We start from the raw sequence: 26,148 nt of genomic DNA on the forward strand, positions 1-26,148 counted from the left end.
CATAGCATAGCGGCCACACACAGCCTGTGGGCAACCAATTGAATAACTGTTCCCTAGGCTTCCAGACAGATGCTACGATTATTGTGCCACTTCTATATAATCACAATTACAGCACAGCAGGCTTTGGGAAAAATAAAACTCTGCAAAAGGTGAAGACTGAATGTGCTCGGCTGCCCACCTTCCATAGACCTGCAGACAAGTCATTTTCAGTGCTAATGATATCTGAGGGGGAAGGCAAAGAACGTACAAAATACTAACAGGGGATAAAAAGCCTCTTCAACTCTCTGAAATTAGCAGGTAATGCATGTTAATGACAAACATCATTGCTCAGAATTCAGAGGGGAGGTTTTACATCTTCATAAACTGTAAGGAACAGGAGAGCTGTCAGCATTCAGCTTTCATAGGCTCCATGCATGTATGAAGTGATCTGAGTTCTCATCTCTCCTCTGGAACCTCCTGCTTGACCTTACGTCTTTCCAAAGGATCGTAAGGAGGTCAAACATATTGGTGAGTACTCTGCTTCTTACATTCCAGCATCCTTATTACTGTTGATTATTTCATAGTCTTCTGCAGCCATTTCAGTGTTAATTCATTCAAGCAAACGAATCTGGGATTTATTTTAAATAATTTTGTCAACTTCTTGACTGAATACTGACCACAATGCCTTTCACGTGAGGACAGTTTGTACATTGCAAAGCAATTATCCTCTAAATTAATATCAATGGAGATCTCAGCTCATTAACTGCTAGTTACATTTATCTTTGCAGCTTTTTTTCTTGAAGATCCTGAATAGCAGGGATTAGTGTTACAGCTGAGCAGGCAGTGAATTATTTACCAGATCCAATCATCTATAATGAGATACTGATATGTATAAGAAGGAGAAAGGTGATTTTTGATTATTAATTGTAGAAATAGAAAGGGATAGACAAGCAGGGGGAAGACAAGTCCACAGTTTCTTCTTTTCCAAATCCTATATAAGTTTAATTAAAGGGCGGGACAGTGATTTTCTCCACGTCAAGTAGTAGGTAGTGAAGTGATGGCGTTAAAGCACTCTGTTGCCATGGTTACGCCTACTAGCCATTTTTATCAGTTGATCACAGGAAGTCCGCCTGATGCTATGCATTATTCATCTTGATTCCAGTCATAGAATCAAAATTGTTCTTTATTCTGGGCAATTTTGCAATGATCGCAGAAGCCTGACTTAGGAGCCATTTCTGAGGACTGGAACAACCACCTCCTTATATTTGCAAGTAAGTATTGCTTGCTCTTAAGCGTTACTTTATCAAGGGCATCAGAAAACATTTTGAGATGGAAAAGTTATTTAGATGCTTCTCGTGTGTGGAATCTCTCCTAAATTCCTGGGTTATTTAACATTAGACTAAAGTAATACTAATAGGTTCAGTGCATTGGAAATACTAAGACTAACAATTGACTGTTAACCATTATTGATACTGAGCTGTGAATGGTCACATCTATGTCATCCCTGCATATATCAAGATCCCTACTTCTTTTACATGGATCGCAAGTATTTATAGATGCAATATGTGTCATAAAAATCAACAGCCTAATTGAAAGCGTTCTATGAAATTGACTTTTCTGTAGCACTTGTGTTAATAGACTATAATACAGAGAGCAGGGCTGCATGGGGAGATCAATATTGCTACCAGCGGTGTGTTTGATTGTACCGACATCTTTTTAGTCCATGTACTTAATTGTGACTGCTGTGATCCATTCACTAAAGTATTAATCTTTTAATATTCAACCAATAACAGAAGACAGTTACAAATTATTGATTTGTTTTATTTTTATTTACTCTCCAGAACAATGTTTCTCTATAAACCTATAACATTGCAATAGAGGATGCATGATGTATGGATATTGACAGCTTGCAGATAAATAGGGACAATGTAAATCAATGAAAAACACATTCATGCAGAAAGATTAGCAACAGACTGAAAAAAACTAATTGTGTAAAGGAAAAAATAAAGGAATCTCTTAAAACTAGATGTATATACAGTATAAATAAACGTATAGCATGAAAAGCTGATGAAGCTGCTTTAATGTCGCCAAATATTTACATAGATCATATTCACTGCTATAGAGTCCTATTTATAACATTCACAGAAATTCCTGCAACAATTCTGGCACTAGTGAACTTTAGTATGAAAATGATTCATTGCTGTTGTTATGATCACTTTGGCATTAGGCAAGGTCCTCAGTGGATTAACTTCTAGATCACTGTTGGTTATCTCACTGTACTGTACTGTACTGTATCAGTAGCATTGATGAGATTTCACAAAATCGCATTCACGTGCTATGCTAAATTAATCCATGCTGTGTCTTGACAACCCTCTGGTTTTTACCAAAGATTTCAAACATGATTCAATCCTCCTCCCTCCTGTACAGCTCTCCTTCACAGCTTGGTGAGCTGACATCAGTGGGAGAGGAAGGAGCTGTACAGGAGCACAAAGGTTGGGGCTGAAAGCTGAGCAGTCTGCAGCACAGACAAGTCACATGTTTTTTTTAAATGCATCCAAACCAAATCCCAACCCCTAGGACTACACAGAGGATTCTGTCAGGGTGCAAGGTAAGTTATAACACACAATTAAAGTGTAATGAAAATGCTTAGAGAAAGCAGAAAGACATATTTGCACTGTGTGATGGGCTTCTGCAACCTGGCGGCTGCATTACGGCTGGACTTTCTATTTGTACCCTTATAGAATGCAAAACTTCCATCTCACCCTCTGTTGTGATGTTGGCACAATACGAGAAAGTAATGCACTTATTCCAGAAACGTGTCATATAAGCGTCTCTATCCCATATGCATATGACATATAAAATATCTATACACCAGCGAAAAGTTCCACTAAATTTGAGAGATTTGTCCAATATTTTTGGAGTACAAGGGATCGCCCATATTTCCAGGAGACTTCCAGACCCTCCAGGACAGTTAACAAGTGTGGTTTAACAAGTGCAATCACTTTAGGTATAATACAATGAAGTGGCTTTTTTTAATCGTTATTTTCTCCTTTCTTTTACAGGTTTTCCTCCTCATTTGACTACTTTAAAATACCTAATGATGACTAACTTTTTAGATGTAGATTCTATACCAAGGCTTTTATTCAGCCAGGGGGCTCAAGGTAATATGTTTTTGTTTTTAAAAATGTTATTGCCTCATTTAGTTGCAATAATATCTTCTTTTTGCGTTTTAGTAGATCACAGACAATTGCTTGTTGTTGTCTTATTGGAAAATATGTATGCTCATAGCCTACTAGAGCTGTGCTGCAATCTTCAGTGCTATTTTGTGTAATTATCTGATTGTCCAAGAAAGTAATTATACCAACAGAATCACAGCTTTTGCCAGGAAATGCTGTTTTTGTACACAGAGAAAATATGTGGGTGTAGGAAAACTGGTGGAGGATCCTTTTTATTCAGGCATTGGATGTGTCACTCAGATGATGACAGAACAAGAGGGAAGAGCAGTTATTCTATGCATATGCAGTAAAACTGAAAAAATGGTTTCTATAACCTGCCCCTGCTACATCTTATTACCATATTTTTCGGACTATAAGGCGCACCGGATTATAAGACGCACCATCAATAAATGCCTGCTAAAACGTCTAGGTTCATATATAAGGTGCACCTGATTATAAGGATGAATGATCAGCAGGTGGCAGACCTGTGCACAGTTCAAGGCAGCTGTTGTCTGTAAGTGCGGTTCATATACAAGGCGCACTGGACTATAAGGTGCACCTTTGATTTCTGAGAAAATGTAAGGATTTTTTGTGCGCCTTATACTCCAAAAAATACAGTACATTGATTACTCAATATACATGAATAAACAAGATAGATAGAATATATTGATGACCTCATCACCAGGGTTGCCCTCATCTACTGAAGGAAGTGTCGTGGTGATAACTGTTTAATATTGTGTGACCTGCTCATGAATGTCCTTAAATCTGTTATATGGCTTAAAGGGAACCTGTCACCAGGAGACCCATTTTTAGCACTCCCCCAGAGAGCATAGTACATAGACTGCCAAAGTGTTTTTGTATAAAAAATAGGTTTTACAGAAAAAAAGCTATGTTATATTGTACCTTTCATTAGCATCTGCTATGTGACTAGGCAGTTGCCCACTGAGAGGGGCTGGAAAGGAGCAGTTTCCCCCCACCACCACCCTTGGGAAACATGTGACCTTTTCAAATATATGAATAACTCCCCGCACTCGGGATTGGCTGTGGAGGAGCATGGGGCATCGCTACGTCAAGTGATGGGTGTTTTCATATATTTGAAAAGGTCACATGGAGTAGCTGTTTCCCAAGGGTGGGGGGGGGACTGCTCCTTTCCAGCTCCTCCCAGTGGGCAACTGCCTAGTCACACAGCAAATGCTAATGATAACAATATAACATATCTTTTTTTCTGTAAAACCAATTTTTAATATTAAAACACTTTGGCAGTGTATGTACTATGCTCTGTGGGGACTGGGGGAGTGCTAAAAATGGGTCTCCTGGTGATAGGTTCCCTTTAACCCTTTGTACAGGCAGCATCCAACCTCATGTTTGGTTGTAGGGGGGTAGGATTTTAGGTAATTTAGTCCTGCACTGCTTTCTTAATATGTAAATTGAAGCCTCCTGTCTTTTACCTCAGCCAAACATTCCTGACCATAAAATGGCCGCATATGGGTCATCTCTATCTTTCTATGAACAATTTCCTTGCCTATACCTTATAATAGTATTCATGAATATAAGATCAAAATCTATGGTGGCCCTTTTATGGACAGGAATGTGTGACTGATGAGGTAAAAGACAGGAGGCTTCAATGTATCTATCAATTAAGTGGAGCACAACTATTAATAGATCTATATTGGTAAGTCTATATTGGCGTATGATAAATATCCCCCTTTGTCTTGAGTAAAACAAAATATAGCAGTTCCAACTTACATACAAATTCAACTTAAGAACTAACCTACAAAACCTATCCTTTACGTAACTCAGAGACTGACAGTACTTGTAGCAGATCATCTTTTTAACAGTGTGTAAGCAAAATTGATGTCACAGGCTTCTAGGGATAACTCTTAAAAAGGATTTTTCATTCACTTTATTCCCATAACAACACTTCAGTTCTCTTCACAGGAATGCTTTTGCCAAAAAAATGGTAAAAATAGAGGTATATTTTTTTTTATAAAAAAGTTAATCTGTATGCTAATTTCCCCTTTTAGTCATTTAGCTAGGTCCTCTACATTGAGTAGTCTCAGCCTCAAAAGTTAAAGTTTTGGACAAACAAAATTGTTACTTTTTGGGATTTTGTGCCCTGCTCAGCAAAGTTGGTGAAGCAGGGTTCAAGGTGGGCTAGGGCAGGATGCTTCAACCCCCACAATTTACTTAAGTTGCACTAGGAAACTCTGCTATGACCATTTAATATAACTTGCACTAGAAAACTGGACTTGGTCGATTTATTACAATCCCAACTGGAATTATACAGCCAATCAGCGCTGATCACTGAACTAGCCAAGGGCCACAATGCAAGCATAGGGAGCCTGTGTAGGGTAATTCCATTATTTTATTACCACTGCCTCAGTAACCCAGATGAAAACAGAAAACCTGTTGTGATTAACATGATGAAGAAGGTCCTATATTAAAGGACCAGGATCTGGAACATGTGTTGTGTAATGCTTTCAGGTTTACTGGTCTGTTAACACCTATGGTACAGTTGTAAGCTTGGAGTTAAACATTTTTTTAACTACAATCTGCTTCCCACAGAATTTATGGTGCATGTATGAAACCAGAGAATTTACAATCAATCTTACTGCACACCTGTTGGATGCCTCCATTGGAGTGATGGAAGAACTGATGATTGGGGAGATAAAAATATATGGTTTTACATGGTTTTTGAGGTGTGATGAGTAGGAGTGGTCCCCCACTTAAGAACACTCCACTTACATACAACCCCTAGTTACAAACGGACCTCTGGTAATTGGTCATTTCCTGTACTTCAACCCTAGGCTACAATAAACAGCTATAACAGTTATCAGAGCTGTCTGTAATTAAGATTTATTGTTAATCCTGGTTATGATGACAATCCAACATTTTTTAATCCAATTGTTATAGAGACCAAAAAAAAAATTGGCTGAAGCTACAATTATAAAATATACAGTTCCAACTTACATATAAATTCAACTTAAGAACAAACCTCCAGAACCTATCTTGAACGTAACCCGGGGACCGTCTGTACACCCAAATGAATAGCTTTTGAGAGATAATCCTGCAATGAGGCCACAAGGCTCCATATTACACCCCATTAATTGCATATAAATGGTAGATAGGAGCAATTAAAATGTTTTGAAATTTCCATTAACACATCTTTTTAAAGATGACTGATGAAAGCTCCGGTCCGGAGCTGAAACGCGTCACAACACTAATAAATAGTCCTTAATTTGCCAGAAGAGACTGCTGTCTCTTTATTTATAATCTTGAGCGCCGGTCCATCATCATTTCTACCTGTATGGGCTTCTACAACATCTTTTTAAAAGGTTACCTTACGTACACTAAAAGTAGTTAGTAGAGAAGACAGACATTCTTTCTATTTCTTTTATTCAACAACATACAATGCGTAGGTATAGATGGAATGATTACAGGTATACAACTGAAAATAAAAGTACCTCACAGTGTATAAGGATCAATGGGAGTGAAGCGCTTTGAGAATAGTGACTCATTTGCCAGAATGGGATTCGGGTTTGTTATTTCAGGAGTGCAGAGCTAAAAGAAAATGGCTTGTTAATTAATGTGGTGCACAGTTGTATGAAAATAAGTTTTCAAGATTATTAAGTTTGGAGACATGTATAAAGAAAACTCTTGTATGGTATGATCAGAACTCTGTATCCTCTGGTAGCAGTGTGAAAATTGATCTAACACTCAAGGAGTGAATATTTTTCTACATATTCATACAGTACAATACACTTTATATATTGCTGGCGTCAGAAGCCGTTATTTTTTCATTTATAATGGGTCTTAGTCAGGCAGCTTTTTTACTGCATTTCTATATTTATGAAGAATACAAGTTGAGAAATAAAGTGATACATATCTGCGACAACTGCTAGACGTTGGAAGAATGAGTCACCAAGCCTGGAGTTGTCATAGAAACTACAACTTTTTCAAAGGTCAATTCAACATCTACAGGAAAAAATAATTAAATCTTTAGGTAAATGACAGAAATAAGTCATTTTCTCTGCATTATATCTAGCCAAGTGTCATATTAGCTTCTATCAATGCAAGTGCAACACCCTTGCCAATGCATGGGACTGGTAGGTGTTGTGAAAATGTCCTTCTTCGTGCCAATAGTACTAGTAATTGCAAGCCACTGCCTGGTAAGTCAGTAAGGCAATAGTTAACATGTGCAATAGTTAACATGAAATGTTACTAACCAATGATATTCTATGTATTATTGTAAAGGAAACTGAAAGCTGATTGGGGTGTGCTACCACCTCACTCGGGGACTATAAAAAACCCCTTGTGGGTGGGAGCACATGGTCCTGCAGTTTAGTCAGCAAAGTAAGCAGAGGAGAGTGAGCACCTGTCTGTGCTGCACAAGCCAGTGTCATACTACCAGGAAGCAGAGGTATCTCAGGCCAGCTGCCTCACACCTGTAGCCAGTCAGCAGACTAGACTGCAGCAGAGGTCCACCCTCCAGATTTGGCTCCATCTTTACACACCACAGCCTGAAGTTACTACCAGGCTGTGAATAACCCTTCCTACGGACCAGCTATCTCCTACCAGCTTTTCAGCCTACTATGCCTGGATCAGGCTGTTTCACCATCACATGCTTCCCATCCTCCATCACCCAGGGATTCCTATATACACATCAGGGGTTGCCCCAGGGAGAAACCTCTTTCATCTGCCTCTCCCTCCATCTTTTTTTGCGCACACCACCTGCTGGAGACCTGCAAGGCTGTAGGCCCATCATCTGGTCCCAATACCAAGCACCGTGACTATAGCGTGCCCAAGGTTGCATCAGCCAGCCACTCCTATTTTCTGGGCCGCGGTTTTCTACAGTCAAAAGTTTTGAGAAAGACATAAATGTTGATTTTTACAAAGTCTACTGCATCAGGTTTTATAATGGCAATTTGCATATACGCCAGAATGTTATAAAGAGTGATCAGCTTAACCGCAATTAATTGCAAAGTTAATATTTGCCTAGAAAATGAACTTTTTCCCCAAAAACACATTTCAACTTCATTGCAGGCCTGCCTTAAAAGGAGCAGCTAACATCTTTTCAGTGATTGATCTCCAGCCCTGTCCTCATCAACACCCACACCTGTGTTACTTGAGCAATCTGTCATGATTAAGTAAGAATCACACCACTGGACACTTTAAAAGGAGGCTGGCGCTTGCCATCATTGTTTCTCTCCTGTTAACCATGGTTATCTCTAAAGAAACACGTGCAGTCATCATTGCACTGCACAAAACTGGCCTAACAGGGAAGAGTATCGCAGCTAGAAAGATTGCACCTCAGTCAACAATTGCATCATCAAGGAATTCAAGGAGAGAGGTTCCATTGTTGCCAAAAAGGCTACAGGGTGCCCAAGAAGGACCAGCAAGTGCCAGGACCGTCTCCTAAAAGTGTTTCAGCTTTGGATCGGGCAACCAGCAGTGCAGAGCTTGCTCAGAAATGGCAGCAGGCAGGTGTGAGTGCATCTGCATGCACCGTGAGGCGGAGACTCTTACTGTACATAGATCCAGTGGTCACAACATTGACCATGGGATCAAAAAGGTTAACAGCCAACAGTCATAAGACAGCCAGGGCACTGCTCTTCCCTGCACAGGGGGCCCATGCAGACCTTAGGTTAGGCCGACGAAGAAACCCGCCGGCCTAGCCTAAGGTCCCTTAGTGACCGACGGAGAAATCTGTATGGGTGGTCACTAAGGGGTTAAATATCTGTGCAAGCAGTTTTTATATTATATATACAATAAAGGCTTTATTTATAACATTTTTAAACAAAACAAACTACAATATGCAGCATAGTAGTACAAAAATACATAGACATGGCAAGTAAAAATGGCAAAGGAAATATGCATTTTTTTAAGGACAACTTTCATTTACCGAAACCAAAAACAATAAGTCAAAATACATAAAGGTATTGTCCCTTTACTATAATTTGGAGTGAATGTAGGAGAAATTCTGTCCTGTTAATGTTAAAAGAAATAGTGAACATTGTTGAGGGGTGAATGGTGAACTGTTTGTCTTCTCTGTGTGTTTGTAACTTTTCTTCTTTTTCTCCTCCTGCTGGCCAGCAAACCTTTGTCTCTGTCCACTATTGTTTCACCAGACAAACCAGTTCAGCAGCCACCACTCAGCATTACCTGATCTTACCTGTGTGTGTGCAAAACCTGAGCAGAGGGTGAGCTGGGGTTATATAGCTGCATCTGATTACTGCCAGGTGATGCTGAGCTGAAGCCATGTGGTTTATGTTTGCATTTCTAACTTTGGTTACTTTGTGTATATTGTAAACTCCCCTTTTATTTTTATATTGTGTATTATATTGTATTGTGGCATTATGTATATTAAGTAAGAAATATATCTTTGTGTGATGTTTGTTGTTAAAGGTGCAACCCAGGGGTGTATCCCTTTAAAACTCAAGGGAAATAGTTGGGTATTTAATGACACCTGTGTGTACATGGATTGTCTCTAGGTCAGAGTGTCTGATCTGACCACAGGGGAGCTGCTTGTTCCAAGGTAGCTGCAATCTATCCCCTGAATTATCAGCATTTTTGTTCTGTACATTTTATTTTTGTGCAAATAAATGCAAGCCTTTTCTTTGGACCTGAAGCCTGAGTAAAGATTTATTTTTTTTTAACGGCCAGAAGACCCCACATCTCAACATATGGTGGCAGCAGTGGGATGGCTGTTTGTACTGGACTAAGTACAGTTTACTACTCAGCTGATGGCAGGACGTACCAGGAGGTTTATAACGACGCAGTCTGCTAGACCACCGCAGCGCGCTAAAGCATCTGCACGTCCCAAACTGGTAGAAGGATCTCGCCAAAAGGCAAAAGCAGTTCCTGTATTGGAGATGGAGAGCACCCAGCCAGAGGTATGCAAACCTGTGATTCCAGAGGAGGGCGCTGCAGCTGGTACTGATCCACCAGTGAGTGCAACTGCTCCAAAAAGCATGGAGGAACTCCTTGTATGGTTGGTCCAGCGCCAAGAGTTAAGTGATCAACGTAGAAAAGAGGAGGAAAAATTCTACCGTGAAAAAGAGCAATGGAGGCGAGACAAGGAGGAGGAGCAACGCAGAATTGACATCAAGCAACAAGAGGTGGAAAGAGCAAGGAGAGATGAACAGTTTATCCAGGCACTACAAGCCATGCAGCAAAATCTTTCTCCTGCCACAAAATTAAAGCTGACCAAGCTAACAGAGACTGATGATATAGAGTCATATCTAAAAGTATTTGAAAGAGTGGCTCAAGCAAACAAGTGGCCTGAAGATCAATGGGTCCTTCATTTAGTGCCATTCCTCACCAGCAAAGCACAGCAGGCATATAGCCAGATGAGGACTGATGACGCTGAAAATTATAAAAAAGTCAAAACTGCAATTTTAAGACGATACAACATACATACAGAAACCTTTCGCCAAAAATTCCGGACCTACAGTTACCAAGATAAAGATGGACCTAGAGAGGCCTACACCCAGCTGAGTGAACTATGTTCCAAGTGGATTCCCCCAGAGGGCAAGACTGTCCAGCAGGTGTTGGAGACCATCATCCTTGAACAGTTTCTGGAGGTTCTTCCTACACCAATGCGAATATGGGTAAAGGAACATCAGCCTGATAGTGGTGAGCAAGCTGTGACACTCGCTGAAAATTATCTGCTTGCAAGGAAAGGACTGGTCCAGAAGCCAAGTGTGGTAAGACCTTCTTTCAATACTATCACTGATAAGCCAAAACATGAGACTGTAAAATCTAAAGGTCAGCATAAAGACCTTACTTGCTTTGCCTGTGGTAAAGCTGGACATTATGCTAAAGACTGTACCAATATAGCTAGCAAAAAAGTTAAAGGGTCTGCAGCAAATTGTGTAGGACTTGTGAGAGACTATTTACAACCTGTTACTGTTAACTCCCAGACTGTGACTGCACTGATTGATACTGGGAGCCAGCAGTCTCTGATAAGATCAGACTTGGTGGACTCTGCTAATACTACAGGTCATTTGTTCCTAACCTGTGTGCATGGTGATAAAAAGATGTACCCTAAAACTGTGATACCTATACAAATAGCTGATGTAGAAGTGTCTTTAGAAATGGGAATTGTCCCAAAATTGCCATATCCTGTGGTTTTGGGCCAAGACCTACCTGGTTTTTGTAGCATGATTAAAAGTGACAGTGTAACTTCTGCTGTGACCACAAGGTCTCAAGTTAAAAAGGTGTCTGATGCAGAATCTCTGGGTGACATATTTCCATTGCACGATGATGTTTTCCATGGTAGTGGCAAAGGTCACCTTTCTAGGAGAGAAATGCGCCTTTCTCGTGCGAAATGGCGGTCTGCGCATTCTCTCTTAGAAAAAGGATCCCTAAAGTGGGAAAATATGTCCGTTAAACAAAAACAAGATGGCACCCTTGCTTCAGCATTTTCTCAGGTTAAAAATGAAGGGGAACCCAAACAGTTTCCTATGTACACTTTAAAAAATGACCTCTTGTATAGGGTTTGTGAGCATCCAAAGACAAAAGAAAAAGTATGGCAACTTGTGGTTCCCTCTGAATACAGGGAGTCAATTCTGAAAGTATCTCATAGTATACCGCTATCTGGACACCTGGGTAGGAATAAAACACTGTCAAGGATACTAACTCGATTCTTTTGGCCTAAAGTACATGCAGATGTTGCCAGTTTTTGTGACTCTTGTCCTGAATGTCAGTTTGTTTCCCCAGGTAACAAAAAATGTAAGCTGATCCCTGTACCTGTGGTTGATACTCCCTTTGAAAGAATAGCTCTGGATATAGTTGGTCCTCTTGAAAAAAGTAAAAAAGGTAACCAATATATTTTAGTTATAAGTGATTACATGACCCGCTATCCAGAGGCTATTCCCTTAAGAACTATCACCACAAAAAGAATTGCAGAGGAACTGATGAAGTTTTTCAGTCAGATGGGTATTCCTCACACAATTCTAACAGACCAAGGTTCAAATTTTCAGTCCAACTTAATGAAGCAAATCCATCAGCTTTTAGGAATCCAGGCAGTAAGAACTGCTCCCTATCATCCACAAACAGATGGCTTGGTGGAGCGCTTCAACCAGACGCTTAAAAGAATGCTTTGCAAGTTTGTGGAACAATATCCAAAACAATGGGATCAGTTGCTCCCATATGTTTTGTTTGCCTATAGAGAGGTTCCACAGGCATCCACTGGTTTTTCTCCCTTTGAGTTACTCTATGGTAGAAGACCAAGGGGACCACTGGATGTGATCAAAGAACACTGGGAAAACCCTAGCCCAGACCAAAAAACCTTAGTGGAGTATGTCATCTCAATGAGGGACAAACTTGCCGAGTTAGCAGAGTTTGTGAAGGTCAATGTTACAGATGCACAATCCCACATGAAACAATGGTATGATAAAAATGCTAAAGATAAATGTTTTATACCCGGGGATAAGGTTCTACTGTTACTGCCAACATCTGATAACAAATTGCTAGCAAAGTGGCAGGGACCCTTTGATGTCTTGCGTCAAACTGGTCCAGTAGATTATGAGATTTTTATGCCTGGCAGGGTTCAGGAAAAGAAAATCTTCCATGCCAATCTACTTAAAAAAATGGGTTGATAGACCAAATGTGGCCTGTACAATTCTTTCAGAATGTCATCCAAATCTTCTTGATCAGGCTTATTCTATTCTGTCCCCCGTTAGTTCTCATGTCTCTGATATTCAGAGGGGAAGTGAACTTTCTGATGACCAGAATAAAGACTTAGACCATTTGTTGCAGAAGCATGAACACACCTTTGTCTCTACACCAGGTCACACCAAGTTAGTCCAACATGTGATTGACACTGGTGATGCCAAACCAATACGTCAGAAACCCTACAGGGTGCCTGAAAAACTGAAGCCTGTGATGGACATGGAAGTTCAAAACATGCTAAAATTAGGGGTCATTGAACCATCCTGCAGTCCTTGGTGCTCCCCCATTGTTGTTGTACCCAAGAAAAATGGGGACATTAGATTCTGTATTGATTTTAGAAAACTCAATCAGATCTCAAAATTTGACAGCTACCCTATGCCCCATATTGATGACCTAATAAGTAGCTTTGGAAAAGCCCAGTATATATCTACATTTGATCTGACTAAGGGCTATTGGCAGATACCACTTGAAGGTAATTCCCGTGAAAAAACAGCTTTTGCCACCCCACAGGGCTTGTTTCAGTTTACCTGTATGCCATTTGGCCTCCATAATGCCCCTGCTACATTCCAAAGGCTAATGGATACAGTAATCAGACCACACTCCTCATACTGTGCCGCTTACCTTGATGATGTCATTGTCTTTAGTTCTGATTGGAAGTCTCATCTTTTGCATCTGGAAAATGTCATCTCAGCCTTGGCTAAAGCTGGACTTACAATCAATCCAACAAAATGTACCATAGCTCAGAAAGAAACCTCTTATCTTGGATACATTGTAGGTGGTGGGAAAATTAAACCAGAAATTTCAAAAATTACAGCTGTAAAGGATGCCCCAACTCCAAAAACAAAGAAGGAAGTGAGGTCATTTTTAGGGCTGGCTGGCTATTACCGCCGATTTATTCCAAATTTTTCTGATTTAGCCGCCCCTTTAAGTGATCTTACAAAGAAAACAAAAAAGAACCTTGTGGAATGGACACCTGAGTGTGAAAAAGCATTTAATACTTTAAAAGAGAAATTGTGTAGTGCACCTGTATTAAATAACCCGAATTTTACTCTGCCATTTCAAGTCCAGGTTGATGCCTCAGAAAGGGGTATCGGGGCTGTTCTCTGCCAAATGCAGGATGGAGAAGAACATCCAATTCTGTATATTAGCAGAAAACTGTTCCCCAGAGAACTAAACTATTCTAAAATAGAAAAGGAATGTTTAGCCATAAAATGGGCCATAGAAAGTCTACGTTATTATCTATTGGGTAAAGAATTTGTGTTAATTTCTGACCATCATCCTTTATTTTGGTTGAATACAATGAAGGGTAACAATGCTCGTCTAACACGTTGGTACTTGGGCTTACAGCCTTACCGGTTCTTGGTACAGTACAAACCAGGGAGTCGGCATAAGAATGCCGATCACTTATCCCGATTTGGTACCCAAGTCCAAGAGAACTACTTTGTGGAAGGGCAAGCTTCCACTTAAGCAGGGAGGAATGTTGAGGGGTGAATGGTGAACTGTTTGTCTTCTCTGTGTGTTTGTAACTTTTCTTCTTTTTCTCCTCCTGCTGGCCAGCAAACCTTTGTCTCTGTCCACTATTGTTTCACCAGACAAACCAGTTCAGCAGCCACCACTCAGCATTACCTGATCTTACCTGTGTGTGTGCAAAACCTGAGCAGAGGGTGAGCTGGGGTTATATAGCTGCATCTGATTACTGCCAGGTGATGCTGAGCTGAAGCCATGTGGTTTATGTTTGCATTTCTAACTTTGGTTACTTTGTGTATATTGTAAACTCCCCTTTTATTTTTATATTGTGTATTATATTGTATTGTGGCATTATGTATATTAAGTAAGAAATATATCTTTGTGTGATGTTTGTTGTTAAAGGTGCAACCCAGGGGTGTATCCCTTTAAAACTCAAGGGAAATAGTTGGGTATTTAATGACACCTGTGTGTACATGGATTGTCTCTAGGTCAGAGTGTCTGATCTGACCACAGGGGAGCTGCTTGTTCCAAGGTAGCTGCAATCTATCCCCTGAATTATCAGCATTTTTGTTCTGTACATTTTATTTTTGTGCAAATAAATGCAAGCCTTTTCTTTGGACCTGAAGCCTGAGTAAAGATTTATTTTTTTTTAACGGCCAGAAGACCCCACATCTCAACAAACATACTTCTGCAGATCTATCTTTTTTGATACAATTACTTGGCTACTTCTGCCCCCTCAGTGTTTGAGGGATTCACGGCAGTTTTGACAAGCTTAATTTTGTCTTGTGTGGATCTTCGGCTGACTGGTCCTGCCACAACTCATAAATGTCTTATTTATGTGTGCTGCCCTACACACTAAACCTACAGGCTTACATCACTCCTGATCACACCTGGTCCCCAAATTCAACACTGTGCTTTTTCCAACTTTGACCTGTCTCTTTAACCAACTGATAACCTTCGCCACTTTTCTCTCTTCCATTAAATATTCAAGCATCCCACCCATCTCAAAAAGCCATCTCTCAACCCATCTTCATTTTTCAACTATGGCCCATTACTTCCATTTGCTTCATCCAACCAAATCCTATATAGGTCAGGTCAATCATATTTGTCAAGGAAATATTCTTCAGACTTAATGAAAGCTCACACTGCCTCTCTCCAGAAAGCAAACATTTAGCAATTTCCAAACATTATGAGTATCTATGAACTAGGATATATAAATATTTTCAGTTCACAAGCACCAGCACAAACCCAACTCCCTAGTGTAGTATAATACACTCCCCTACACTATATAATACCCCCTTTTCTGTTGGCCTCCTTTTAAAAATGCCTATTTTCTCTCACCCCCTCCATTAAATGTCCCCCTTTTTTCAATTTCCCCTTTTCCCTAGAAACCAACTTTCTAAAGCCCCCCCCCCATTCTTAATGCCCCTTTTTGAGGTCTAATATAGTGTTCTTCTTAATTGTTACAAACACCATCCACCTTCTCTTATTTTTGTTTTTAAAAGAGAAAATCAGTTCTAGGGAGAAGCATTGATTTGAATTTTTTTTTTCTTTACTACATTTTAGATTCCCACGGGTAACTTGGGGGTCTAATCACTCCTATAATTTACTTCAATACTATAGTATTGCAGTATATGGAGAATGTGCTATGGATCTGCCTCTGTTATAGATGCCGCCGAATTATAGGTCCTGCAACGGGAATGGATGATGTCACGATGAGCAACGATCCCATGGGCGGCAGTTAGATGGTTAACATGTCACTGGTATGCAGCCAACACCCAACATGTATGAAGAGGGCTTGGCTCGGCCCCTTCATGCATCCTTAACAGCATTATAACATGCATTTTTTTTTAAACAACATTTCTTCTTGTTGGAATTTTGGGGCCACTGTTTGAGTTTGAACACCCCAATATATCACTTTCATTAGAGTTTTTGTTATGTCCTATAACTCTATGTAAGCACTACTAATTGGCAGTACAGTGTAAGAAAATGCAGTAGTTCTCTAGCATCCTATATGAACTGAGGGGGTGTTGAGTAGATACACCATCTGTAAACTAATACCCCGACAGTATTGTAAATTAACTAGATGCTTGGAGAAATGATCCCAAGTGAATCCAAGCCTGTTTTGTGTATTTTGTGTTGGGCTTCCACATTTTTGGGCTATTGATAGCTCTAACATATACAGTTTTATGAGATATTTAATATAGTTTTTTTTTTTAAATGATCCTTCATACAGGCAGCATTTTCTCTCTGACAGTGCTCTAATTCTCATCAGCTAGATGGCAGAAGTGGTGATCAGTGGCTCCAAACTATTCTTCTTGGGCTTTAAAGTAGTCTCTCTATTGTTTGGCATTTAAAGGAAATCATTCAAAAACACAATTCAAAAATTCTAAAAATACTCACCTGCACTCCTCTTCATCATGATCCAGGCGCTGTCTTCCATTAGCCTTGGCACGCAGGGATCACCTAGAAAAGAAACGTACAATTAGCAGGCCAGAGCACGGGGAGAAGATGTCCGGCTCCTCAGTCTTCTAATTATGCATGCCTTCGCCACCTCCCTCTCCCAACATGTACATGCATAATAATAATGCTCACCTGCCTGCTAATTATAAGTTTGTTTTCTAGGTGATCCCTGAGTGCCAATACTAACGGAGGACAGCACCTAGATCAAGATGAAGAGGAGTGCAGGTGAGTATTTTTAGGTGTTTATTTGTTTAAAATGGTTGATTTCCTTTAAACCCCTCATGGTCATCTTTAAAGTGTAAATATGAATTTTAGTTCATACTACTGTTGTTGGGTATTTCCCTTTACTCCATTTTGTAGCAGAACAATGGGAATAAAATAAATATCAGAAGTGTGAAATAATGGACACCAACCATGCCCAAAAAAGACATTGGGGAACATTTACTAAGGGTCATGCACCAGTTTCTTTCTGGTACAAACTGCTTGCACAGGTATTTAACCCCTTAACGCTCTGCGCCGTAGGTATAAGGAGTGTATGAAGAGGGCTCACCGGCTGAGTCCTCTTCATACAAAGGTGGGGGTTTTTGCATTTTGCAGAAAACCCCCACCGCTAATAACCGCGGTCGGTGCTTGCACCGATCGCGGCTATTAACCCTGTCATTGCGGCGTGTAAAATATGGCGATCGGTTGCCATGGTAGCCTCGGGTCTTCTTTTGACACTAGGCTACATGGCTTCTGGAGATTCGTTACAATTACACAAGAATTTTTCCACATTTGGAATTTTTTTTCAGCTTCGCAGTACACGGCATGTTAAAATAAATAACATTACGGGAAAGTAAAATTTGTTACGCACAAAATAAGCCCTCACTCAGGTCTGTGCACGTAAAAATGAAAAAGTTATGGATTTTTGAAGTTGGAGAGTGAGAAATGAGCGGAAAAACCCTGTGTCCTTAAGGGGTTAAGAAGGGTCCACGCCACAATTTCTGCACTGAAGGGGACATTTCGGTGCTCAGTCAGACAATGCGTCATATTTAACATGCAAAGTCTGACAGAATTTTGTTGCACGCCCCATGTTAAAGGTGCACCTAAAAAAGTAAATGTGTCCCATTAACTATAATGGGGCCTCAGTGCCTTCCATTAAAACGTCTGTTACTTTGCAAGCTGAAAAAGTATAGCATGCAGAATTTTTGGTCCATGATCTTATGTAAAATCTGCAAAGAAGGCTCAGATGAATATAGCTTTGGTAATCATTTACTTTCATCTTCCACCTAAACTTATCCATTGGTGACCACCCTCACTTATTTCAATCATAACTTGGTTGTTATATATCTCAGAAATTGATGCACTATTTATCACTAAAATCTCCAAATTGTTTTAAAGAGGACCACGTTCAGCCATTCAGAAAGTCTTCAGAACCTTTAAATCAGGTTGCAGCATTTTTCTTGTTTCTTCTTCTTGACTGGAGTTCCACTATTGTAAATTCAGTTTATTTGACATAGTTTTGGGAAACACGTTCCTGTCTATGTATGCGAATAAGAGCAAAAACCAAGCCATGAGGATAAAATAACTGTCTGTAGAGTAGAGACAGGATTGTGTGGAGGCACAGATTTATAGAAGGGTGTCTGCTGTACTTCAAGTTCCCAAGATCCTAGTGGTCTCCAAAATTTTTAAAAGGATAAAGTATGGAACAGCCAGGACTCTTACACCTGACAGGCCACTCAATTGGGGTAAAAGTAACTTGTTAAGAGAGGTGACCAAAAAGCAATGACTGAGCTCTAAAGATCCTATGTGCAGATGTGAAAACTACCCCAACTTCACCCGTCACTGCAATTTGTAACAATCTACAATCCTCTGTAAAAGATACATGAAGGTCCATCTGGAGTTTACAAAAAGAGGACCTAAAGACTTGGGAGAAATACAATAACGTAACCTGATCCAGATTGCTCTATACCAGTGATGGCGAACCTTTTAGAGACTGAGTGCCCAAACTACAACCAAAATCCACTTATTTACCGTGAAGTGCCAACGTGGCATTTTAAGCATTAACTTACTGCTATGTGTCCTTCCACATCTTTCAATTGTATCGGCCGCCTAATGCCACTAATACAGTTGAAAGAAAGAGGGCAAATAGCTTCTCTCCAGGGTCTCTCTGTACAGGAAGAATGGTGGGTCTAGCAGGATGACCTCCATAGATAATGCAGTTCTGTCAACACCATCTCACTTTTCCCTCAGTTCCAAACAGCCAGTGAAGTGTCGCTTTAAAATAGCCCTGAGAGCAGCATCTCATAAGTTGTCTGCGACTGAAGAAAGATTTGGTGGATTTGGTCCTGTTTGGTGAACTCTGTCCTGCAGTAATGGCCTGAGTGCCCACGGAAAGGGCTCAGAGTGCCACCTCTGGCACCCGTACCATAGGTTCGCCACCACTGCTCTATACCTTAGACTGGATGGAAAGCTTCCAAAAAGACAATGGGTGACATTTATAAGGCCTTCTATGCCTCAAAACTGGTATAGAAGCCCTGAAATAATCGCAATTGCTAGCAGACCACCAGCAATTGCTATTATTATCTCTTTTACACTATCACCACCCCAAGGGGGCATGAAGGGGGCTCTGCCAGTGCTGGAGTGGGCCATTATCAGGTGTTTCTGCCCTGTGCCTGTACACAGTAAAGGTTTGAATTCTGTGCATATTCCTACGGCATTAGGAGGCCTCAGAATTTCCAGGTATATAATTATTATTCAATTTAATGTTATTTTTCCTATTATCTTTTTTAAATGTTTTATTATACATTGTTCTATTTATTGCTTGATTTATAATATATCTATGATTTGATATTGTTGTACATTATAGCTAGTAAACTAAGGTATTGTGGGTTTTTTTAACAGCTATGCAAGTTCTAGTAGACAACACTCTAGCGATTTGCAGCATAGAACATATTCTGTGATGTTCTTCTTTGCCACTACAAAAGCATAGAAAACATGTAACTAATGGTAAAACATACACAGTTAATGCATAATGTTGTAGAGACACCTTCTGGTCACAATTGATATTGCTGGTACGGTAGTTGACATAGCTATTACATATACATTCTGCTTTTCTCTGGTAAGAATAATAATAATAATGTTAGACAAAACTGATCTCAATGTAGTACAATCTGAAAATGCTGGTTAAATATGTAAGATATGGCTGCAGTGCAAGATAGAAAACAACAGTAAAGCACAGGAACATTTACCCCTTACCAAATTTGGACGTTCCTGAACATCCTGTAGCAGAAGAGGAAGTATGAAGAGGGGTCAAGGGCTGAGCCCTCTTCATACTCATCAGCTGTTTGCTGCATGATGCAGCAAACACCCCTTGCTAACAACCGCGATTGGTGCAAAGCTGCCGGCAACATTAAAGGCTGTCATATTTTAGGCCATCTATTACTGTTTGTGATTTGCACATTATAATAGATTATGTGCAAAAAGCATGGCAGTATATGGTAGGATCAGACAACCTAGGTTTAAATTACCCTAGGGCAGTGATGGCAAACCTTTTAGAGACTGAGTGCCCAAACTACAAACTAAATCCACTTATTTACCATTAAGTGCCAACATGTCTTTTAAACTGTAACTTAATGCTACCTGTTCTTCCACATCTTTTAATCGTATCAGCCCCCCAAGACCACCAATACAGTTGAAAGAAGGAGAGCAAATTCAGACTCTTATTATAGCTTCTCTCCAGGGTCTCTCTGTAGAGGAAGAATGGTTGGTCCAGCAGGAGGACCTCCAAAGATAATGCAGTTCTGTCAACACCTTCTCACTTTTCCCGCAGTTCCGAACACCCAAGGAAGTGTTGCTTTAAAATAGCGCTGAGAGCAGCATCTCTTAAGTTGCCTGGGACTGCAGGAATATTTGGTGGATTTGGTCATATTTGGTGAACTTGGGCAATGGTCTGAGTGCCCACAGAAATGGCTCAGAGTGCCACTTTTGGCACCTGTGCCATAGGTTCGCCACCACTGCCCTAGGGGTTCTGAAAAATAGTAAAAAAAAAAAAAAAAAAATTAAAATTAAATTCACCCCCCTTTCCCTAGAACTGGTTTATATTAGAGGGTATTAAATCTGGCAACCTATTGCAAAAGTTTAACCCTGTGTCTGCTGGTGGGTGGAGTTCTTTCGCACTTTATTTAAGCCAATAGTCTTCAACACATGGATTAGTTGGATAAATCAGTCACAACCGAAGAAAACTTGGTCATGGCAAATTTAGCAGGGAATGTGTCAGTTTTTATTGCTCACTGAGGTTATAAGGTCCCTTGCACACAGCTGTTGTGGAGACCTATATGCTCTATCTTTCCCTGTACATATGACCGGGCACTAGGCGTCCATATGGAGAGGGAGGGCCGGATTAAGTTTGGTGGGGGCCCCATGGCGCAAAATATGGTGGGGGCCCCCATTAAATGTAGTCCAGACAGGGAACAGCAATCACTGTATACAGCTCCCCCAGCAATCACTGTATACAGCTCCCACAGCAATCACTATATACTGCTCCCCCAGCAATCACTGTATACAGCTCCCCCAGCAATCACTGTATACATCTCCCCCAACAATTACTGTATACAGCTCCCCCAGCAATCACTATATACGGCTCCCCCAGCAATCACTGTATACAGCTCCCCCAGCAATCACTGTATACAGCTCCACCAACAATCACTGTATACAGCTCACCCAGCAATCACTGTATACAGCTCCCACAGCAATCACTATATACTGCTCCCCCAGCAATCACTGTATACAGCTCCCCCAGCAATCACTGTATACATCTCCCCCAACAATTACTGTATACAGCTCCCCCAGCAATCACTATATACGGCTCCCCCAGCAATCACTGTATACAGCTCCCCCAGCAATCACTGTATACAGCTCCACCAACAATCACTGTATACAGCTCACCCAGCAATCACTATATACAGCTCCCCTAGCAATCACTGTATACAGCTCCCCCAGCAATCACTGAATACAGCTCCCCCAGCAATCACCGTATACAGCTCCCCCAGCAATCACTATATACAGCCCCAAGCAATCACTATATAGAGCTCCCCCAGCAATCACTATATGCAGCTCCCCCAGCAATCACAATATACAGCTCCTAGAAATCACTACATATAACTCCACCAGCAATCACTACCCTGTTTCCCCGAAAATAAGACAGCGTCTTATATTAATTTTTGCTACGAAAGAGGGACTAGGTCTTATGTTCAGGGGACGTCTTATTTTTCCATGAACAAGATTTTACATTTATTGGTGAACAAAAAATCAAATTCTCAAACATCCGTATAACAAACTCTGAACTAATGGAATATTTGGCCTAAATCTCTCATGTTTAGCAATGGCACTTTCCTTAAATGACCTCTTCATGTCCATGTAGCTGCTTGTAGCGTATTTGTCCTGCTACAGTCAGTAATACTAATGTATGGCTTGGGGGCAGCTGTAGCAATGACTGCTGATAGGTCTCATTTACAGGGGAGGCCTTATATTTCTTAGATTGAACAAAATTGCACTAGGTCTTATTTTCGGGGGATGTTCTATTTTAGGGGAAACAGGGTATATACAGCTCCCCCAGCAATCACTATATACAGCTCCCCCAGCAATCACTATATACAGCTCACCCAGCAATCACTGTATACAGCTCCCCCAGCAATCACTATATACAGCCCTCAGCAATCACTATATACAACTACCCCAGCAATCTCTATATGCAGCTCCCCCAGCAATCACTGTATACAGCTCTCCCAGCAATCACTGTATACAGCTCCACCAACAATCACTGTATACAGTTCTCCCAGCAATCACTATATACAGCTCCCCTAGCAATCACTGTATACAGCTCCCCCAGCAATCACTGAATACAGCTCCCCCAGCAATCACTGTATACAGCTCCCCCAGCAACCACTATATACAGCCCCAAGCAATCACTATATAGAGCTCCCCCAGCAATCACTATATGCAGCTCCCCCAGCAATCACAATATAAAGCTCCTAGAAATCACTACATACAACTCCACCAGCAATCACTATATACAGCTCCCCCAGCAATCACTATATACAGCTCCCCCAGCAATCACTATATACAGCTCACCCAGCAATCACTGTATACAGCTCCCCCAGCAATCACTATATACAGCCCTCAGCAATCACTATATACAACTACCCAGCAATCACTATATGCAGCTCCCCCAGCAATCACTATATACAGCTCCCAGAAATCACTATATACAGCTCCCCCAGTAATCACTGTATACAGCTCCCCCAGTAATCACTGTATACAGCTCCCCCAGCAATCACTGTATACAGCTCCCCCAGCAATCACTATATGCAGCTCCCCAGCAATCACTATATACAGTTCCCCCAGCAATCACTATATACAGCTCCCCCAGTAATCACTGTATACAGCTCCCCCAGTAATCACTGTATACAGCTCCCCCAGCAATCACTGTATACAGCTCCCCCAGCAATCACTATATGCAGCTCCCCAGCAATCACTATATACAGTTCCCCCAGCAATCACTATATGCAGCTCCCCCAGGCAATCACAATATACAGCTCCTAGAAATCACTACATACAACTCCACCAGCAATCACTATATACAGCTCCCCCAGCAATCACTATATACAGCTCCCCCAGCAATCACTATATACAGCTCACCCAGCAATCACTGTATACAGCTCCCCCAGCAATCACTATATACAGCCCTCAGCAATCACTATATACAACTACCCCAGCAATCACTATATGCAGCTCCCCCAGCAATCACTATATACAGCTCCCAGAAATCACTATATACAGCTCCCCCAGTAATCACTGTATACAGCTCCCCCAGTAATCACTGTATACAGCTCCCCCAGCAATCACTGTATACAGCTCCCCCAGCAATCACTATATGCAGCTCCCCAGCAATCACTATATACAGTTCCCCCAGCAATCACTATATACAGCTCCCCCAGTAATCACTGTATACAGCTCCCCCAGTAATCACTGTATACAGCTCCCCCAGCAATCACTGTATACAGCTCCCCCAGCAATCACTATATGCAGCTCCCCAGCAATCACTATATACAGTTCCCCCAGCAATCACTATATACAGCTCCCCCAGAAATCACTATATACTGCTCCCCCAGCAATAAATATATACAGCTCCCCCAGAAATCACTATATACTGCTCCCCCAGCAATAAATATATACAGCTCCCCCTATAATAACTATATACAGTCCCTCTATAACTACAAACAGCCCCCTATAACTACATACAGCCCCCTATAACTACATATACCCCTTTTAATAAGTATATACAGTCCCCATATAAAAACTATATAGAGTCCCCATATAATAACTATATACAGTCCCCCTATAATAACTATATACACCCCCTATAACTACATACAGGGGCCAAATAGACTGTTGGCGATTCACCTGCATTTGGTGGGGGCCCCTTGGGGGGGCAAAGTGGTGGGAGCCCCCCTTATGATCTAGCTCTGTGGAGAGGGGAGGGTTGAGCAGCGCTCAACCGGCCTGTGCTCCCCTTTAAACGAACCGGTGCAAAGATCAAACGGACTGGGGCGCGGGACATGAGTCCACTTTTTTTTTTTTAAATAGCCTGCCCCAATTATTTCTTAAACACAGACAACCCCTTTAAGCTTCTAAATAGTCGTTCATTTCTGAATTGAGTAAATGTATTCATCTTTAAAAACCTAATGAAAGCTGGAGACACATGTAGTGGTATCACTGCATAATGTCCACAGCTGAAATTCTACACCAATTCCACCCATGCCAGAAACCAGCCAAAAACCAGCTTTAAAGGACATCAACAAAAAAGGGCAAATAAGCCTTTACATAGATGTTAACTAAGCTTCTATCCCCTCAGGCTCATTTGCATACTCGTTAAAGCCTTTCTTCATAAAAACAAGGGCATAGGAAGCTTAATGAAAAGCAGATCTTGCCAGACAAGGCACACTCCAGTATGTCTGTGTGCTTGGTTTACAAACCTCGATCCTGGTCATACATCTCCTTTAATTTCCCTGCAGTAATGGTCTGATTTCACAATTATTTAACTTGCGGGGGGATGGTTAGCAGAATGTGATGAAAACTGTTAAAAGATCCTCTTTTTGATTACAAGCAAAACAAATAGAAAAGTATATAAAAATAAAATCAATAATTGAAAATAAAACAATATACTTTATAGGATCTTTTCACACTACCGTTCATTCCATCCGTTCCGTTCTTTCCGTTAATAAAGAACAAAGGTTTAACGGAGGGTGAACGCATAAGTAAAAAATCCCATTGACAGCCGCTATGTTCTGTTTAGACAGAGATCCGCCATCCATGTGATTTTTGGATGGAAAAAATTACGGAGGCTGTAGGACTTTTTCTACGTTTTAAAAAAATACATGGATAACGGATCCATCTAAACGGATGACATAAAATTTACATTGATGTCAATGGAATATTTGACTGATAGGTTCCACCTCCGTTAAACCTCCATTCTTCACTTTTTTAACTTTTGTAGTGTAAATTTAGCCATATGTATAGAGATAGATCAATCTACACTTTAGATGATACTTTCAGATAGGATTGATGCAATTTTGTTAATGGTATAAAGCTACATTTTCCTGCAAGCTCTTCTTTCAGGGTCTTAGCCATGAACAGAACAGGTATAGGTGAATGACCAAGCAATATTCAGGAACTTAACAGAGCTGATAAATCACTCTGCCCACTTGCCATACTATCAATAGCAATACATGTATTTGTCTTTAGGGAAAAAACTGCCAAAATATAAACAGATCTTTCCTGAAGACAGTATGGTGCTATATGTTATGGAAGAGGAATTCCTTTTTGCTTACAGCAAGCATTTATGTAGAGTATAGTTATTTATACTGTATACATGTAAATTTATGTGTGTATATATATATATATATATATATATATATATATATATTTATATACACACATAGTTATGTACACTTGACATCTGTTCTTATGATGTTTTTGTACAGATATTTTTCATATTTACATTGATACAGACAGTGACAGGTAAATAGAGTACCACATTGATTTTGTGTCATACTTGATATCACCTATGGAGCCACTTAAAAGAAAGGCTAAAAATCTGCCACATCATATACAAATAATAAGATGATTCACTGTATATAAAAAGGTTGCTGTCATTGAAACGACACTGGATGTTATTTGTAGCAGATGATAACATGTCCAGCAGCAGCAGCAGCAGCAGCTTCTGCCCATTCATGCAGGGGCACATCAGCCTCTCAGCTCTGCCGTGTAGGACATGAAGCCTTTGTTAACCCTTAGCGTGCTGCAGACA

The 26,148-nt window shown here is 40.6% G+C and overlaps 1 protein-coding gene across 3 annotated transcripts in view; it reads left to right on the forward strand.

The window, feature by feature from the left end:
• Positions 1 to 377: 377 nt before the first annotated feature.
• The window catches only part of PHACTR1 (phosphatase and actin regulator 1), a 215,192-nt gene continuing 189,421 nt past the window's right edge, over positions 378 to 26,148 (forward strand). Inside the window, exons 1-2 of one of the 3 annotated variants that reach the window (XM_072152611.1) lie at positions 378 to 507; positions 3,042 to 3,140. In XM_072152611.1, coding sequence (XP_072008712.1) covers positions 3,077 to 3,140 — 64 coding nt within the window. In that variant the 5' untranslated portion in view covers positions 378 to 507; positions 3,042 to 3,076. Of the gene's footprint in view, positions 508 to 1,106; positions 1,251 to 3,041; positions 3,141 to 26,148 lie in introns of those variants that run through there. The other 2 variants (XM_072152613.1, XM_072152610.1) reach the window with 2 other exon arrangements.

This window comes from Engystomops pustulosus, chromosome 5 (genome assembly GCF_040894005.1).
Source record: "Engystomops pustulosus chromosome 5, aEngPut4.maternal, whole genome shotgun sequence".
In the NCBI taxonomy this organism is placed as follows: Eukaryota; Metazoa; Chordata; class Amphibia; order Anura; family Leptodactylidae; genus Engystomops; species Engystomops pustulosus.